The sequence below is a fragment of the Mercenaria mercenaria genome, chromosome 3, assembly GCF_021730395.1.
Source record: "Mercenaria mercenaria strain notata chromosome 3, MADL_Memer_1, whole genome shotgun sequence".
Lineage (NCBI taxonomy): Eukaryota > Metazoa > Mollusca > Bivalvia > Venerida > Veneridae > Mercenaria > Mercenaria mercenaria.
Window position 1 is genome coordinate 54,152,375 of NC_069363.1, and position 20,904 is coordinate 54,173,278.

Below are 20,904 nucleotides of genomic sequence, written 5' to 3' on the forward strand. Positions count from 1 at the left end.
TCAACGGTCCACCGCTAAGGCCGAGGCCTGTAATTACTAATCAAATAAAATTGTTGAAAATTTGCTCCTGCCTTTCAATATCAGATGTTGTTCATACAAGTTTTTTTTTCTACACTGATTCCTTTTGTTCAGTAGATATTGTGTAACAGGCAAAGTTCATAGTTTTGCAGACAGACGTAGCTTCGGGCCGTTTTTGCCAATTAGAGATTTTCGGGGCCACAATTAATCTTTTGTCGCAAATGGCTCAAGTGCAACCGACAGCGTGACCCGTGAACAAGTGGTACAAACATGGTAATAGACTGCTCTTCTACGTATTGTTTATCAATTAACGTTTACACCTTGATCAATAAACACCTTTCATAATGAAGTACTAAATACAAACCGCGAGATAACCACGTGTCAGTCGGCGCGTGGCGTGATTGACATCTGTCAGTAGCTAATTAGTATATGTTGCTCCGCCTACTGCCATACTTCCGCTTGTGGCAGCGAACAGTATTGAAATTCACCGAGATTTTGACTGACAAGGGGCAGAACTTTGAACTCGATATGCATCAAAGAAAACTTCTCGATTTTGCGGTGAAAACCGGAACCAATCGAGTCTACCGAAAAGGCTTTGATCGTCAGTTGTTTCATGTCGACAAAACCAGAAACTTTCATGACTATGTGCACGAGGTCGGGTACAACTAAATTATCCACTATAATCAATAAAGATATGATCAGAAATCTCGAATTTCAGCCCATAAAAAAAGTGCGGTCCGCGGTAAAAACTTACGGTCGGTCGGGTTACAGGAAACAAACATATTTTTTTTTTAGGCCTAATTGCTGTATGTACTTGCACGCAAAACTTTAACCAGGATTTTCTAAGTCCAAAAAGGGGAATAATTTGCTCAAAATACATGTAAGAGTTATGGGACTTGATCCAGTGAGGTTAGTAATTGATCTAGAAAAAGAAAAAATAAGTTTCAAATCTATATGCCTTTTAGTAATAGCTATATGTACTTGCACGCAAAACTTTAACCAGAATTTGCTTAGTCCAAAAGGGGGCATAATTTGGCAAAAATGAAAGTCAGAGTTATGGGACTTGATGCTATCAACTAGTTTTATAACCCCGAAGGCACATGTGAAGCTTCAATTCAATATCTGCATTAGTTTTGGAGATAGAAACTTGCATGTAAAACTTTAACCAAAATTTTCTTAGTCTAAAAGGGGGCATCATTTGCTCAAAATACATGTCAGAGTTATGGGACTTGACCCAGTGAGGTTGGTAATTGATCTAGAAAAAGAAAAAATAAGTTTAAAATCTATATGCCTTTTAGAAATAGCTGTATGTACTTGCACGCAAAACTTTAACCAGAATTTTCTAAGTCCAAAAGGGGGCATAATTTGGCCAAAATGAAGGTGAGAGTTATGGGACTTGCTGCTATCAACTAGTTTTATAACCCCGAAGACACATGTGAAGTTTCAAATCAATATCTGCATTAGTTTTGGAGATAGTAACTTGCACGTAAAACTTTAACCAAAATTTTCTAAGTCCAAAAGGGGGCATAATTTGCTCAAAATACATGTCAGAGTTATGGGACTTGACCCAGACAAGTTGATAATTGACCTAGAAAAAGAAAAAATAAGTTTCAAAGCTATATGCCTTTAATTGATGGCTGTATGTACTTGCATGCAAAAACTTAACCAAGGTGTGACGCCAACGCCGACGCCAGGGTGAGTAGAATAGCTAGACTATTTTTCGAATAGTCGAGCTAAAAACTTCAGATGCTGAAAAACATTCCCACCAGGTTTCATTACTCTATGTCAAATACATGTACTTTGAGATACAGGCCTTTTATGCATATTTTTACTATGTCAAGGTACATAACTCTGGTCTTTCAGCGTTAAATCAATATCCCAGGTACACAACTTAACATGCTGAAAAACATTCCTGAAGTTTCATGACTCTAGGCCAAATACTTCTTTGAAATAGGCACGACAAATATATCTGATGTATATCTAGATGCACAAAGGCAAATCTACAACCTCCCCCACCACCCTCCCACACACATAAATTTTAGAGCCCAAGAGGCCACAAACATATATGGAAATGTTTAAAACATAAAAAATGTATGCAAATTTAATGAACTACTTTGAAATTTCAAGTGTTGTAGAATTGCCCCACGTGTATTCTGATTTGGCAAAATCACAACATTTAAAAAGTTTACAATATTTATTAAATGAAAAGTGAATTTATGGTACATTGGCTCTGTGTTAGAAAAAAGAATTTACTGATTATCAACCTCACTGATCGTATAAAATTCATCAAAGATGAAAAACATGACTTTCTGAAATGACACTTTTCACATGTATGAATGATTTCACAATTAAACATTAGAAATGGTATGAAATAAGTCTAAAATTATCTTGGTATCAAGCATTTCAAATTAAATATTCACAAGAGTTTATGTCAGAATAGCAGAAAGAGTGCACATTCAAAGTGTCTCAGTGCAGTTTTTCCCAACAATACATCATGCTGCAGGAAGGTCAGGTTTAATGCAACGTAATACGTTTATTTTTACAAATCAAAACAAAAGATAAGCTTTCAGAGTCAACTGGGTATTTACCCAACCAGTTTTTATTTTTATTAAGAATTGACTACATTGAATTGGGTATTCTAAAACACATTACTCTGGGACATACTTCAACTGGCTAGTCAAACACTTCAACAATAATTTCATTTGCAGTTCAAAAATTATAACTTTTAAGTGAAAAGGCACCAAAGACTTGTAAGTATTCTTGTGAACAAAGTTATCTGTCCAAAATATATATTTTTCATTTTTTATTTTAGTCTATTTTTATCTTAACCAATCATATTTAGTAGAAAGGTGTAAGAAAAATCCTAGCAACTGCAGGACATAATGCCCGTTACTTAGTGAACTGGCTAAAATAATAATGCACAAAAAGTGTTACATGCATTAGCCACCAACACGTTAACAACTCGACTACAGAAATAATATTTTGTAAACCTGCTGAAGACGCATTAAGTAAAGCGTCATAAACTGCTAATCAATACTTAAAGTGTAATATATATCCAAAATCGTGTTGATAAAACACGCCTAAAATCAGTTGAGGAGGAGATTTCCAAGCAAGAGATTTTGGGACTTTGTAACCCATTATTCATGGGTAGTTCAGTTGCTCTTTGCACATGGCATGACATGATCTACCAAACTGCATGCAGTATTCAGTGCAAGTGTCACAGCTTCAGAGATGTTTATAATTATGCTAGCTGTTATGGATCTCTGCACTGAAACAAACCCCATATCGAAATCGAACCAAAAATCATGTCAAAAAGCTGTCATACTATAATTTCATAAATTCAAATACTGCAGACTCAAATTATACTTTTATATGTTTTTATCCATATTTCTTTTGATATGACATAAAATAAACCATGCAACATAACATAAAGAAGAGTTACACACTGAATTTCAAATGGCTACCACTGTCTGCAATATTTTGCCAACCACTGCAATTGTCACGTGATAAGGTACTTTTCATTTGAAAAAAAAAAAGGGCATATACAACTGTTATTTATGTTATTTTCCTGAATTTAAACTTTCTGTCTCTGAGGTATGTTCTTTATGAACAGTGCTGATTAATGCTTATACTTATAACGTCTACGTTCCCACAAGGGGTTTGACGTCAACCGAAGATAGATAATTCAGTAAAATTTATAAATATAAAAAATGTTGACATTGATACCAAAAATAACAAGTTAGTGCTTTGAACTTCCCATGACGTCATCAGTTTCTTATGAGAGTCAGTGCACATATGTTGCAGTTCGACACTGGTTATGTAAACCTCTGAGGTTACGCCATAATTTAATGGACGTGGCCATCAAAAAATAAAGTGTCAGTTAAGTTTAATAGGGCTGCCAGAACTAGTGAACAGCAAAAACATCTTCATGCCTGTGTACCGGATAAATGAATGAGCTTGATTTTACTGCATTTCAACACATAAAGGAACAAGTCAACCTACATCACCATATGATGAAGAAGAATTTAGATGACTGGATCTCTCATCTATAAACAGGTTGGAGACTTCACCTGAATTGAAAGACATTCTCTTGATTTAAACATTGTCTCTCATTCCAAAGACAAAATGTCCTTTGATCGAAAGACTCAAATTTGCTTAAGCAATGAAAATCAATGAAAGAATAATTTGAACATTATTATTATTATCATTATTACAATTATACCACATTGAATATTTAATGCGCAAATTTATTTCAAAGATAGAAAATTACCTTAATTTTGTCAAATTTTCAAAATCCAAATTATTTGGGAATTTTGTTTAAGCATTATAATGCTTAAGCAAACTTTCATGAAAAGTGTTTCTTGTAAAGTTTATCTGAAATAACAAGTTGTTTAAATGAATACTCAATGTATGTGAATGAAATGATTGTTTTAATAAAGATTTCATGGTTTTTCAGCACTTAAGCTGAATCCATTCTTTCTATCAGAAGACGTACATTTTGTCTTTTGAACGATAGACAGTCAGTTTAGATAGAATCAGTCAGTTTCTAAGATCGAGAGAATGTCTCTCAATCCAGGTGGTCTCCGACCCGATCAACTCTTTAACCCTTTGCCTGCTGGCGGCAAGTGATTCTGCCTTTGCGACCAGTGCAGACCAAGATCAGCCTGCACATCCATGCAGTCTGATCATGGTCTGCACTGTTCGCTATTCAGTCAGTAAATTTTCAGTGAACACCCCTTCGAATAATAAATGGTATTGCCCAAATTGAATGATGGACCAGTCCATTATAGAAATTTAGCATGGTGAGGGTTAAATAGAACATGGATACTTTAATACAGGTAAAGGCTAAAGCAATACAAATGTACAAACAGACTACCTGCTGTAAAAACTATTATCACTGTCTGCAAGTCTTGACAAAATATCTTCAACACACTTTAGCAAATGCTATACAGTATTTGTTTGATAGCATGTATGATGTAAAAGAAAGACAACTCTACCAAACCTGTCAGGTCTTTTTCACATTGTTGTCATAAATTCACAACAAAATATAATGAAACACATGAGTAACTGCAGTCTCGGTTTGAACAATTTATGGCACACATAGCTTGTCCCACCATAAAACAGACATATACCTTTTTGGTTAATTCAGTACAGCACTATTCTGTTCCTGTCAATATCCACTAATAACAACCAATTAACCATGTCGATAGGTCACGTGATTTAAACATCCGGCGGCGCGATGATTTGAAAATCATAAAGGGGTGTTCCAAAAGCTTCAGAATGATATATTTTATTTTGGCAATGCAGTTAAGCATCAATGCCGTAGGTGTGTGTTTTTTTTTTTCGTATGAATTAATAATTCTTGAAAGCGTTAATGTGTTATCGGGTTGCCTTACCTTAAAGTAAGTACTCTGCACCTTCTAACACTCTATGCACATCTTTCGTATCTTAATAAGATTGACCACACTCTTTATATTAAATAATGTTGACATCATATAAGAAATACGAGGTCTTCCTGACCTAGGACCTAAATAAATGAGGTATACAGTGAATAAGTGAAGAAGATCATCACCTTTTCAACGTGACACATATTAGAAAAATATTACTGATAACAGATTATTCCTTGAAGAACTTTTGTGGTATTGTGTTCGATTTAACCCTTCATTCAACCAAAATAACTAAGTTTTACAGGCGAAAAGAGCAAAGGACTTTTCTCGAATTGGAGTAGATATGTAGCTTCTGTATCATGCACTATCCTCCAAAATTTCTATTAGAGGAGTCTCCAATACGAAACCAGGTGATGACAGAAAATTATCTAGGATACATTAATGTGTGCACAATTCATAACTGATATTCTCCAACTTTGCATTGAAATTGAATGCACAATCCGATCAGTTGCTCCATATGTTATGTTAGGTTATGTTCTTATGTCAAATTTATTCATTACATAACAGAAGTAAATTAAATAATTTTGAAAATCTCAAGTCTATTAGCTTAAAAGTTATCTCAGGAAATGAACAGTTTGATGTTCAATGAAGTCAAATATCCATGTTAATGTTGGAATCAAATAATTGCTTATAGCCATCTTTAGCACTAAAATATTCTTTATTATTTCATACCTCTATAAATTTATCCAATTAATAGCTCTTCTTCCTTTGTATTATGTGGCGATTCAATAGAAATAAAATCTGTAAAAAAAATAATCCTTTGAAAGCATAGAACGCAACCAGGAACAATAATAGCAGACTCAGTTTGATTGAGAGGTAATGATTTACAATACAGCCATGATTTCTTGTGTACCAGTATAATATAAAAGCAGCATCCAAAATCTACGATAAAAAAAAGCCATGTTTTTCCTATTGGACTTGAGTCCAAAAATTGATATTTTTTTAATTGGATGAGACAACTACTCCGATTCCTTAGAAGAGTCATTCGGTATTACTTTCCTTGTATATGTAAACAGATCATAAAATTCAAGAACAAAAAACAAGAAGAAGAAGAAACACTGGCGATAACTTTCTTATTTCTGAACATACAAGTGCGCATTCAATTTCTTAGTTAGAACATTTCCTAACAATGGTCATGCTTTCGGTTCAAAATTTGCTGAAAGTTGAGGGAGGGTGGGGATGGGGGCGTGTATTTGGGCATCGGCAACAAATGTTGAAAAATCGTTGCTGAGAAAAATGGGTTTATTTGAAGTTTAAGGAATTAGACATCTACATATTTTTTTAGGTGTTCCTGTATGTGAAAACTTTGCCTTATAACACACATATAAATTAACGTATGTAAATAAAGATAAAGGTAAAATAAAATAGGAGTAATAATATGTATTTTCAGAGAAGAACGTGGACTTAAAAATAAAAAAGTTTGTTTAATGTAGATCTGTTTGGAAATGTTTCCAATCGTATGTTTTACGCTATTTCATTTTTATTATCTTGTGAAATAAAGATTATTATTTAACAGAGTAGTGTGCAATACTGAATTCTACTGGGCAAGTACACAGCAGAAATAATCCTTACTTAGATGAGGCGAATCACAATCAGACAATTACTATGTACAGTGCTTCAGGATGAAAAGAATGTATATTATTATTCTGATTTATAGTAAAGAAATCCTGGGTAGTATTAATAGCTAAAAATGACCAAAACTATCTACTACACACTAAATCAATTCATATGTAAACAGTAGAAAGAAGAAAAAAAGTACATGAACTTTTATTGAAAGCTGAATGTTCTGAAAGGAATACAATTACTTTTTCCTTGTGATATCCAGGAAAAACTACAAATTTGTTTTTCCTTGAATTGGAATGCAGGACAAGTTTGCAAGCTATCCTTCATATCCTAAAGCACTGTAACAAAAGAAAATGTGCCAGTTTAAAGTTTGTTGAAATAGTGAACTAAGTTGGTCGCAAATACATGATGTTCAAGACATCATTTTCCCAGTTTTAAAATCCTTTAAACACACATAGCAGGGATATATTTTTTTTTATTAATGCTATATGTAACAGTTTCAAAGATACTGGTTTAAAATAACAAAATAATTAATGCAGAACTTCAATATCAGTATTTATATCAAGAGAAAGTTACATGTAAACATTTACATTTTATTTTCTGTACTGTAAATCTAGAATATCATTTAGTTAGTTTTGGACTTTTAAAGTTTAGGAATTATGACAAAAGCTGCAAAATACTGCACCCAGTGAGACATTTGTAACTTTTAATAACAGTCATGTTATAAACAGTTTTGATTTTTAGCTCACTTGTCACAAAGTGACAAGGTGAGCTTTTGTGATCGTGCGTCATCCGTCGTCCGTGCTGCGTGCGTGCGTCCGTCCGTAAACTTTTGCTTGTGACCACTCTAGAGGTCACATTTTTCATGGGATCTTTATGAAAGTTGGTCAGAATGGTCATCTTGATGATATCTAGGTCAAGTTCGAAACTGGGTCACGTGTGGTCAAAAACTAGGTCAGTAGGTCTAAAAATTGAAAAACCTTGTGACCTCTCTAGAGGCCATATATTTCACAAGATCTTCATGAAATTTGGTCAGAATGTTCACCTTGATGATATCTAGGTCAAGTTCGAAACTGGATCATGTGCCATCAAAAACTAGGTCAGTAGGTCTAAAAATAGAAAAACCTTGTGACCTCTCTAGAGGCCATATATTTCAAAGATCTTCATGAAAATTGGTCTGAATGTTCATCTTGATGATATCTAGGACAAGTTCGAAACTGGGTCACATGCCGTCAAAAACTAGGTCAGTAGGTCAAATAATAGAAAAACCTTGTGACCTCTCTAAAGGCCATATTTTTAATGGGATCTCTGTATGAAAGTTGGTCTGAATGTTCATCTTGATGATATCTAGGTCAAGTTCGAAACTGGGTCACGTGCGTTCAAAAACTAGGTCAGTAGGTCTAAAAATAGAAAAACCTTGTGACCTCTCTAGAGGCCATATATGTCATGAGATCTTGATGAAAATTGGTCAGAATGTTCATCTTGATGAAATCTAAGCCAAGGTCGAAAGTGGGTCACGTGCCATCAAAAACTACGTCAGTAGGTCAAATAATAGAAAAACCTTGTGACCTCTCTAGAGGCCATATTTTTCATGGGATCTGTATGAAAGTTGGTCTGAATGTTCATCCTGATGAGATCTAGGTCAAGTTCGATACAGGGTCACGTGCCTTCAAAAACTAGGTCAGTAGGTCAAATAATAGAAAAACCTTGTAACCCTCTATAGGCCATATTTTTCATGGGATCTGTATGAAAATTGGTCTGAATGTTCATCTTGATGATATATAGGTCAAGTTCGAAATAGGGTCATGTGCGGTCAAAAACTAGGTCAGTAGGTCTAAAAATAGAAAAACCTTGTGACCTCTCCAGAGGCCATACTTATGAATGGATCTTCATAAAAATTGGTCAGAATGTTCACCTTGATGATATCTAGGTCAAGTTTGAAACTGGGTCACGTGCCTTAAAAAACTATGTCAGTAGGTCAAATAATAAAAAAACCTTGTGACCTCTCTAGAGGCCATACTTTTCATGGGATCTGTATGAAAATTGGTCTGAATGTTCATCTTGATAATATCTAGGTCAAGTTTGAAACTGGGTCAACTGCAGTCAAAAACTAGGTCAGTAGGTGTAAAATTATCAAAATATTTTGACCTCTCTAGAGGCCATATTTTTCAATGGATCTTCATGAAAATTGATCTGAATGTTCATCTTGATGATATCTAGGTCATTTTCGAAACTGGGTCACGTGCGGTCAAAAACTCGGCCAGTAGGTATAAAAATAGAAAAACCTTGTGACCTCTCTAGAGGCCATATTTTTCATGAGATCTTCATGCAAAATTAGTGAGAATGTTCACCTTGATGATATCTAGGTAAAGTTCAAAACAGGGTCACGTACCTTCGAAAACTAGGTCAATAGGTCAAATAATAGAAAAACTTTGTGACCTCTCTAGAGACCATATTTTTCAATGGATCTTCATGAAAATTGGTCAGAATTTCTATCCTGATAATATCTAGGTCAAGTTCAAAACTGGGTCACATGAGCTCAAAAACTAGGTCACTATGTCAAATAATAGAAAAAACGATGTCATACTCAAAACTGGGTCATGTGGGAAGAGGTGAGCGATTCAGGACCATCGTGGTCCTCTTGTTGGGAGTTTATAAGAGATGGTCTAAACAAAGAGCTATAAAAATAATATATGTATTTTATACTTCTTTGGTCTAATGTTGTAATTAGCATGACTAAACCTATATTTGCCAGTATAGGCTTAGGCTAAGAGCTATAAAAATTAAATAAAGTATTTTATACTTCTTTGGCTTAGAAGTGCTAGTTACCACTTCAGGTCTGTCAGTGCCATATCTAATATCTGTATATTAGATGTTCAAAGTACATAAAGTATGAGAAATAATACGAGGAATGGAATAGATAAAGGGGGGCGGGGTAAAATGGCATACAATGCGTTTTTATGTCCATTATTACTGGGTTCTACCACCTAATCTATGTAAATCATTTACATAATATTCATGCAGATATATGGGATGTTACACTCAATTGAAATAAAGTTTTATCAGGTGAGTATAGTCGATAAATAGCAATATAAAACCCCAATGTTTATCCCTGTTTTATGTAGAGTAAAGTCAGGGTGAAGAAAATGTATTGTAGTTTATGAACATTTTTTAATTAAACACATTTGCATCCATTTTTTTAAACGTCATTAGAAAAAAACGTTATTTTTTTAAAAAACTGTAACATAACTATAGAATGTATCAACTTATCCGCTGAAACGTATTTGTACTATAAACTAACCGAAACAGTGGCTAGCACTGAAACTTATTGATAAACCCTCTTCGGTATCATTTAAGCGCTTGGCTAAAAGAGCGTTTGTGTGTTGGTAAACATGACTTCAAAAAGGGAACACGAAGATGTTGACGAAGAGGATGATGAATGTATTGGACCTATGCCGGATACATCTTCTTTGAACAAGAAACAAAAAGGTCTTTACACTGAATGTGGAAGATTATTGATATAACCTGTTAGAACATTGTCTTTTCTTTTTATCATCCATTTTCGCGACACACTCATTTTTCCGTAATAGTTAAGACTGTACCAGTTGAGTTTACATTGACCTGAGTCGAAAGTTAAAACCCTACCCACTCACTATGTTCTTTTGATAAATGTTCCACTTCATTGTCGTTTCTAAGCTCATGGAAGTGTCTAGCCATCTGGTAACCTGATGCCCAGCTTACGTTCTAGCCATCTACAATTGAGAGTCTAGCCTATCATCTACGGTTTTTCTAAGTGTCCAATAATCAGTTAGTTTATAAATATACAATAAATAATGTTACATTATTTATAAACTAACTGATTATTAGACACCTAGAAATTGAACTTGGCTGCATTGAAACATTTTATTTTGCCGAAGGATATAAGTGGAAATTTTAAGGCAGAATTTGATGAAATTTAATTATTTAATTACTTGCCCTTTCAGAATAATTGTAATTAATTAATTATTTGTCCCAAAAAGCAAGTAATTAATTGTAATTTAATTGAGAAGATTGCCAAAATAATTGTAATTAGCCTGGAGTTACCAGTATTGGTGGGGATAAGGATTCATCTCTTGTGCATTTGTCTAAACTTTGGTTGAATATATCAAAATGAACTTATTTTGATACATTATTTACTTGTGCATTTTAAAGGTGGTCAGTCACATTTAAACAACATTTAATGACATTTTTTACTTTTTGTATATTCTGGTAGAGAATTATTTAAGGAACAAAAAGACCGATTACATAGAGTTAGATTCCTATTTGAAATGTATATTTTATTATTTTTATAAAATTTTGTAATTACTCCCCTTTAATATGAAAGTATATAAAAAGCTCGGTATTTCTTTTTATTTCGATACAATGTCTAGTTTTACATTTGCATTTGATAGACATATCAACTACTGAACAATCTGAACCAAAATGCAAGTTTAAAAGCTGTGTGTAGCTTCTGAATTCATTTATTTCCAATCTATCTTGGTTGCGCAACCAAGATAGGCAAAGGGAGGTAATAATAATTTTTCAAACTTGCGTTTCTAAATCTAATGAATTCCATCTAAATATATAATGTTTAATGCAAATATTTTACAAATATATTACAATATGTCTAATATTTATACATTCCTTAGGCAAAGTATGTTTATCAAATTTATACTTATGATAAAATAACTCTATCTTGGTTGGGCAACCAGGATAGGAAAATGAAATTTTAAAAATACCTCCACTGAAAATCTAATTTGTATTAAGTGTTAAGTGAACATAAATGAGTGTAAATGATCAGATGCTAAAGTTTCGAACAAATCCGTTACATGGCCAAAATCTGATTATCCACCTTTAAAGAGATCCACATTCTTTATAAGTAGCTTTCAATTTAAAATCAGAGCCATTTTAATAACATGACCCCTATAAGCGGTATGTCTAAATGCCGTCACCCGAATCAGTGTACTCACAGTCCATATGGTTAAGTGATATTAAAATGGAAAAGTATGTCCAAAACATTAAAGTTATCATAAAAGCAATACTTTCTTATCATGAAAATGAATATATTTACTGGGATTTGTAATATTTGTAACAAATAAGGTTAACCAAAGCACTAGCAGCGAAAACCACCATGCAGTCTAGCCTCCATTTGCAAGCAGCAGTATAAGAGGTGGATGATGGTGACATCCTTTATGGTTACATTCTCCAAATTGAGGGAATACAAATGAGATGCAACAACTTAACTGCAATCTTTCCATTTCTGGCAGAAAAACAAGATTTATTTACACTCACATGTGAAACAATTGGAGGTAATTAAAACAGTACTTTTTACAACAAAAATATATAAGAAGATGAAATTTTGGGAATACCCTGTATGCTAATTCTGGGTAATGCATATCATATTACCATATATTTATAATTTCGGCATAATATCTTGAAATTACATCATACAAAATAGTGTTTCAAATGGTTAAAAAGTGTTGGAAGTGGGGGAGATTTTGTAACAGTGGTAAAAAGTAATAAGAAATTCATGAAAATTTACACATGGGTATTTTAAATCATCATTACTTTTTATTTAAAATCACATTTTGCAAAGTTTGACAGCTGTGATGTAGTTAATAAGTTTACACAACCAGTGCAAAAACTTATTATGTCATACGACTCCCTGTTCAAACAAAGAGCATGCTTAAACAAAATACACCGATTCTGGTGCCCCACTGATTCAGGTAACTGTACGATAATAAATTATTTTATAAAATAATTAGGCACAACCCTGATAATGTACATTATGAATTAATGGTCACTCAAAGATACATCAACAACACCACTATTTGAAATTTTATCTTTGTCTGAAACAAGTATGAGGTCAATTGTTGTAGATGATAATTGTGAGATTCTGGTAGGATCCTTCATTAACTGCTTGAAACAAGTATGAGGTCAATTGTTGTAGATGATAATTGTGACACATTCATCACATGAATGGCACAGTGTTTCCAGGATGTTATAAAAGTTAAGCTGTTTTGGTGGTCTGTAGATGACTCCACAAAGTATGGGTTTTAAAAACATTTTTATGTCTGTTTTGGACATGCATGCCCCTGTAAAGGAAGTTCGCATTAAACAGCGAACAGAGCCATGGATCAGTGATGACATTCTACAAAGTATCAATGCTAGAGACAAAGCTTTTAATTTGTACAAAAAGAATAAAACAGCTGAACATTATGAAAGTTTTAAACAACATAGAAATAGTATTCAAACTCTTATTGATAATGCAAAGAAAAATTATTTCAAAGAAAGTGTAGAAAGCAATAAATCAGACTCTAAATCTCTCTGGAAATGTTTAAAACAGCTTGGTTTGTCATCTAAGAAAGGTGTTAGTTCTTCTAGCAACATTGGTTTGAAAATTAATGGAGAAGTTAGCTTTGATTTTTTAAATGTTGCTGAAAAATTCAATAGTTTTTATATAACCGTTGCATCAAAATTAGTTGAAAAACTGCCAAGTAGTTGTTTTAAATATGGTAAATCATTTGTAAATAAATTTTATTTATTTAAAGGTATTTTTCCAAATAGTTTTTCATTTTCAGTTGTTTCTGAAAACAAGATTTTGAAGTATCTTAACAGACTCAGTGCTAATAAGGCTACTGGTTTAGATGGCATCCCCTGTAGGTTTTTAAGGGACAGTGCTTCAGTTATAGCCAGTCCTTTGACTCATATTATCAATCTTTCAATTATCCAGGGTTCTGTTGCCGATGATCTTAAGAATGCCCGGGTTATCCATCTTTATAAGAAGAATGATAAAACAGATGTTGGTAACTATCGTCCTGTGTCTATTTTATGTATACTTTCCAAGATTTTTGAAAGGGTCATCTATGATCAAATGGAAGGTTACTTGAATGAGAAAAAAATTTTATACAGTTTTCAGTCGGGGTTCAGACGTGGATTTTCCACGGATACCTGTCTTATCCATCTTTCAGATTTTGTCAAGTTTCAAATGGATAAAGGTAACATGGTTGGAATGGTTCTGCTGGATTTACAGAAGGCATTCGGTACAGTTAATCATAGTATTTTGTTAATGAAACTGAATAGCCTTAGTTCAGATGTTGTTCTCTAGTTCCAATCATATCTTTCTGATAGACACCAGTTAGTTGCTGTTTCAGGTGTCCATTCCAATCGTGCCCCTGTAACCTGCGGGGTTCCCCAAGGTTCAATCCTTGGTCCACTTTTTATTTTTAATCTATGTCAATGATATGTCAGCTGTGGTCAAAAATAAGTTATTACTGTATGCTGATGACTCTGGAATTCTTGTATATGGTAAAAGTATAGCTGATATTGAGTCTATTTTATCTATGGAAATGGAAAATGTAAGTGAATGGCTTATTGACAACAAGCTTTCACTCAATCTTGGTAAAACAGAGTCTATTCTCTTTGGGTCTAAGCCTAGGTTAAAGACACAAAATGCTTTAAATGTTTCTTGTAATGGTACAAACATTCAAGCAACCAGTTCAGTGAAGTATCTGGGTGCTACATTAGACCAAAATCTTTCCGGTGATGAAATTGCACGTTCAGTGGTCACAAAGTCTAATGCTCGGTTAAAATTCCTTCATAGAAAGAACCAGTTCTTGGATCTTCATACTAAGAAGCTTTTGGTAATGTCTCTGATACAGTGTCATTTTGATTATGTATGCTCTAGTTGGTATCCAAGATTGACCAACTATTGGAAAAATAGGCTTCAAACTACTCAAAACAAAATGATCAGATTTGTTTTGAACATCGATAGTAGGTCTCAAGTTGGGTCAGAGCAATTCAAGTCTCTAAATTGGTTGCCTGTCTCAAAGAGAGTAGATCAGATAACTCTCTGTCATGTCCATAGAATAAAGTCAGGCACTGCACCGGAATATCTTAAGGAGCATTTTACATCCCATTTTCCAGCCCATGACCATTTCACCAGATCTAGAGTGTCTGCACTTCCATCATCAAATTCTTTTGATTCTAATTATTCCTTTGTTGATACTGGTCGGTTTTCTTTGCCAGAGAGGATGGGTAGCTTTGGTAGAAAGTCTTTTGCTTACAATGGGATTGTTTTGTGGAATGGTCTCCCTCGACATCTTAGGGATATTGAATCTTCCCATTCATTTAAGCATGCCATCAAATCCTTTTTAATGCCTAATTTATTTTAATAGTCTCTTAGTTGTAGCATATTGAAATCTTTTAATTGATTTAAACAGACAATATAATTCTTATCTCAGTCATTTATATTTTTTTATTTTTGCTGCTGTACTGATTTCATTTAAATGTAGCTATACTTACATTTTTAAAGTATAAATATTTTTATTTTCGTCAGAAGTAGTGAGTTTTCTATTTTGGCTGACAACTTTGTGATCATCTTATCCTTCACTGATCATTCCTCATGAAATATTATGTGATAAATCCTTAACTGTGATACATATATGTGATCTCAATTAGCTTTCATAAATTATTCAGTATTTAAGATTATGTATCTTGCTTTATTACTCAAAATATAACAGTTAAACATGACTTTCTGTGTCATGCCGCCAATAACAGGGACCACAATGGAAATAAGAAGAATCATTTCATCTTTTTTGTGTTATCCCTGGTATTGGTGAGCATTACATGGTTTTGCTGAATAATATGATATAACTGTCTAATGATTTGTTGGTTTGTCACTATGTAATATTTATTATGCATTTGTCATTTGTTTTATCGCTATATTGCCATGTCATGTACACTTGTGCCAAATAAAAAAAAAAAAAAAAAAAAAAGAAAAAAAAAAATATATATATATATATATATATTGTTTGTAGAAATTACCTGTACATACAAGGCTGAATTCAAACTAAAACTCAATAGATTTTTGATAACTGTTTCTCAACAGATAAAAATGGTCACTGCAGTACATTTATACAAGTCACTTGCTTATTGACTATTCATAGACACAATATATAAATTTTGAATTAAATCAATAATATCTTCTATAGAGATATGAAGAAAATGAAATAGATAAAGGAATGATTTGCAGAAGATGTTTAAAGAAATTCTAAAAGCAAATTCTTACTTTTGTTTAAGAATGTCAAGCTTGGTGAAAGAGGATTTCTGTCATTTCTTGTTACTTTCTTCTAACGCAGAACTTTATCTTAAGGTTGTCTTTGAAACTGCTATTTGTCAAAATTTGTCTTCACACAGTAAATACCAACAACAATAAGTAACATTGGAATAATATTAACCCATACCCTGCTAAATTTCTATAATGAACTTGTCCATCTTCCAATTTGGATAGTACCATTATTAACTGTTAAAAGGGGTCAAAAAGATACTGACTGAATGGCGAACAGTGCAGATTATGATCAGACTGCATGGATGTGCAGGCTGATCATCATCTGCACTGGTTGCAAAGGCAGAATAAATTGTGTCCAGCATAATATGGGTTAAGGCTTTTAAACAATGACAGTAACTTTACAAGTAGCAGCATTTTTAACACAAATATTAATCAGCTGTGAAAAAATAATGTGAGTAACATACTTATTTCAGGAAAAATTATCTATAGCACTGACATATAAAACTATATTATTTGAAATATTTCAGTTCTGGAATTTGAGAAGCTTTACCTGGAAAATTTGCCTAACTCAGAGTCTTATGAGAAGAGTTACATGCACAAAGATGTCGTCAAATTTGTTGCCGTAACAAAGTAAGATTTCATTTAAGAAATAATTTATAGCAAAAGAGTGTTTTAACACTATTTATGCACGATGGGCGGTTATACGTTGGGCGGAATAATTTCACGAGTGCATAGCCCGAGTGAAATTATTTGTACGACGTATTAGCGCCCGAGTGTATAAATAGTGTTAAAACACGGTTTTGCTATAAATTATTTTGATTCTAATATGGCCTTAATCTAAAACAGTAGATAAAATACAGTAGCGCTCTTTCTTGGCCGCAACAAAAACATTGACGTCACCGCACGTTAGTGTGACGTCATTCTAGCGTAAGCGTGTTTTAACAGAGACAGGTATATTAGAATAAAAATAATTGAAATAAGTTTTGCAATATGTAACTTTCCTTGTCTCTATGTTGAATGTAAAAGGTGAACAGCAGCTGCTGTTTAATATCTCATTCAGTGCAGTAAAACTTTCAGTCTAGATGTATAGCTTAGTAACAAGAAATATTTCAGTTCATCAAACAAAATCACAAAGTAAGTAGGTATGAAGATTAATTGTTAACCTTCAGCCTGCTAAATTTGTAAAATGGACTGGTCCATCATTCAATTTGGGGATACCAATTATTATTCAAAGGGGTGTTCTTTGAAAATTTACTGTCGAAATAGCAAATAGTGAAGACCATGGTCAGCCTCAGCCCTGCATGGACTGATTTTGGTCTGCACTGGTTGCATAGGCAAAATCACTTGCTGCTAGCAGGCAAAAGGTTGAAGTGTGTTACATGACTTGGACTGGACTGATTATTAAGTTTCTATGCAAGTTTCATAGACCTGGGAGGCATATATTATTTGAACTGTCTGTCTGTCCATTCATCCGTGACATTTTATATTCAGCTCTTCTTACATAACTTGTAATACATCATCAACTGGACATGGGCATATTGTCCAATATTTTTTCTTTAACCTCAGCATCTTTTTTTGGACTTTGAAACATTGCATCTTCATCTGTACATTGTGTAATGAACTCCAACAGGTTCCGACCCATTCATACAGTGAACATGCTGGTATTGCCAGAACCTTTGTGTCTGTTTATTTTCTTAAATTATATCGCTTTATTTGGAATTTACAGTATTACAGCTACCTTAATTTTGTAGTTTAGATATTCTACTCCTCTTACAGTTTCCATCCAGTTCAACATGAAACTTGGTATATGCAATCAACACCAATGCAGTGCACATGAAACTTATTACACATCATCAACACCCTTCCACTTCACATGAAACTTGGTATTATACATCATCAGCATGAAATGGACATATGCATATGATAGGGACTTTCGTCTGATTTAAACAATATTGCAGCTACATTTGTACCTTGTGTACTCAGCTACTCATACAGTCTTACCCATTTCAAATGAAATTTTGTATATGTCACCAACCTGGAATACACATGAGTATTTTATATGGACTTCTATGTTTGACGACTTATTTTGGAGTGAGCCCCTTTCTAAGAGTAATCCTTAATTAAACCTTTTCAGTGGACATATGTTGTAAGTGTTGACATCATTCTTTTTTTTACTACTAGCATATGACACTCTACCATTTAAAGCATCAAATAATAGTTTGAAGTTGGAAATAGTTTGTTTTCACCAATTTTTGTATTTATCTTAAAATTAGATGGAATTTTGTGTTTTTCCCAAGTACATAAAATTCATGTTCATTTTCAGGATTTTTTTAGGCAGGCCAAAAATACCAAAGTTGAGTCTGGTGACAGTTTTTTTTTGGGAGGCTTGGTACATGTAGGTATGGAGGATTGAAATACTTTTTATAAAATAATTTCTGATGAATTAATTGTACTTATTACAGGACAGACTTTATACTCACAGCCAGTGCTGATGGACATTTGAAATTTTGGAGGAAAACAGAGGAGGCTGGCATAGAATTTGTGAAACATTTTAGATGCCACCTAGGTATGGTTTAATATTCTTTCTGTTTGCGCCATATTTTCCATGGAGACAGTTTAATGATATAATCAAAAATATGATTTATTTTATATCTATTGCCTGTCCAGCTTGTATAAAAGGTGCTTTTTTACATGATTGGTAAAAACTAACAACAATGCACAGTTTTCTCTGGGTCAATTTCACTTTGCGCCAACAAATGCCAATCAGAAAAAGTTGGTGCCTGTGGCTCCAAAATTTGAGCCAGTAGTCTGTGAGAGGCGACATACCACTTATGTTTAGATATAATAATAATTACAGGCATTCAGTAGCAAACATGTTTATAGTTATTTAAATTTATTTCAATCATTTAGAAATTAGATTTCATTTAACTGCGTCGGCAGCATCAAAAGCGACATTTCTTCTTTTCATTGTTAGCTCACCTGTCACATAGTGACAAGGTGAGCTTTTGTGATCACCCTTTGTCCGTCGTCAGTCCGTGCGTCCGTCTGTGCGTCGGTCCATGTGTCCGTCCGTCAACAATTTGTCTGCACAATAGTGGTTTCATTTATGATTTTATTTTAACCAATCTTGCACACAACTTGTATCACCATAAGATCTCAGTTCCTTTCTTGAACTGGCCAGATCCCATTATGGGTTCCAGAGTTATGGCCCCTGAAAGGGCCAGAATTAGCTATTTTGAGCTTGTCTGCACAATAGCAGCTTTATTTATGGTTTGATTTTTACTAAACTTGCACACAACTTGTATCACCATAAGATCTTGGTTCCTTTCTGGAACTGGCAAGATTCCATTATGGGTTCCAGAGTTATGGCCCCTGAAGAGGTCAAAATTAGCTATTTTGAGCTTGTCTGCACAATAGCTGCTTCATTTATGATTTGATTTTAACCAAACTTGCACACAACTTGTGTCACCTTAAGATCTTGGTTCCTTTCTTAAACCAACCAGATCCCCTAATGGGTTCCAGAGTTATGGCCACTGATAGGGCCGGAATTAGCTATTTTAACCTTGTCTGCACAATAGCAGCTTTATTTATGATTTGAATTTAATCAAACTTGAACAAAACTTGTGTCACCAAAAGATCTTGATTCTATTCTTGAACCGGCCAGATCCCATAATGGGTTCCAGAGTTATGGCCCCTGAAAGGGCCAAAATTGGCTATTTTGACCTTGTCTGCACAATAGCAACTTCATTTATGATTTGATTTTAACCAAACCTGCACACAACTTGTATCACCATAAGACCTCGATTTTTTTTTATACGCCCGCAGGGACGTATTATGTTATCGCCTTTGTGTCTGTCTGTCTGTCTGTATGTTGGTTAGCAATTTCCCTTCCGCTCTGTAACTCTTGAACCCCTTGATGGATTTCAGAGAAACCTGACACAAATGTTCACTCATTGAAAGGATGTGCACAGCGCATGTTTCGGATGGCTAAGTTCAATGTCAAGATCACACTTAGGGGTCAAAGGTCATATGACTTTGTTTTATGTGAATATTGCTCTGCATTTGCGTTGCATTGCAATGCTCTTGTTTTTACTTGGCAGATCCTTCTTTTGTTTGCTTACAATATTTTTTTTATTACTTCCCTTTTATGTTACTATAAATAGCTTATTTAGTAACCTTTTTATTATTGGCCGTAGGGAAAAACTGAGACCACTTTTCTGTGGTACAACATGGATGGTACCTCCAATTTTTAGGTGTATTTTGACATATCTGTACCTTGTAAGAATTTTTCTTTTTGTTTTTGGTTAAAGCAATGGTACTCAGGTGAGCGATATAGGGCCATCATGGCCCTCTTGTTTTAATTTTGCTACAAACAACATTAACCAATTCATGTGTAATTATCTAATCAGCTGGGTAATTAAACTCTTCAGTAAATACATTGAAATGTTTTGTTTATAATTATTACATTCCATGTCAGTGTTCTTGTACCAGCAGACAAGATACCTTGAATCTTGAAGTTGCTAACAAAAGTGGAAGGAATACTTAACTTATGATACATGAATTTGAAAAGAAAAATACCCTCAGAGCATTCTTGATGCGAGAGAATTTTTAAAAAGTGACAACTACTAAGAAAGATTATGGCAGTTTGAAATTTAAGAAAAATTAATGGCTAACCGTGGAGACAGTCATTTTAGTGTTTATGATGTCACGGTGTTGAATTAAACATTTAGCTAAAATCCTTTGAAACAATTAATTTTTACAGTCTCTTGAGTTTTAGGTGTAAATAAT

The 20,904-nt window shown here is 33.7% G+C and overlaps 2 protein-coding genes across 4 annotated transcripts in view; one reads left to right on the forward strand and one right to left on the reverse strand.

The window, feature by feature from the left end:
- Positions 1-5,249, reverse strand: part of LOC123524727 (neurocalcin homolog) — a 128,455-nt gene extending 123,206 nt beyond the window's left edge. Inside the window, exon 1 of one of the 2 annotated variants that reach the window (XM_045303153.2) lies at positions 5,151-5,249. The gene's annotated coding sequence lies outside the window, so the exon portion shown is untranslated. The remainder of the gene's footprint in view (positions 1-5,150) is intronic. The other variant, XM_045303161.2, reaches the window with a different exon arrangement.
- A 5,130-nt stretch (positions 5,250-10,379) lies between these two features.
- Positions 10,380-20,904, forward strand: part of LOC123524726 (peptidylprolyl isomerase domain and WD repeat-containing protein 1-like) — a 28,589-nt gene continuing 18,064 nt past the window's right edge. Inside the window, exons 1-3 of one of the 2 annotated variants that reach the window (XM_045303152.2) lie at positions 10,380-10,517; positions 16,644-16,746; positions 18,579-18,682. In XM_045303152.2, the coding sequence (XP_045159087.2) occupies positions 10,421-10,517; positions 16,644-16,746; positions 18,579-18,682 (304 nt within the window). In that variant the 5' untranslated portion in view covers positions 10,380-10,420. The remainder of the gene's footprint in view (positions 10,518-16,643; positions 16,747-18,578; positions 18,683-20,904) is intronic. The other variant, XM_053538531.1, reaches the window with a different exon arrangement.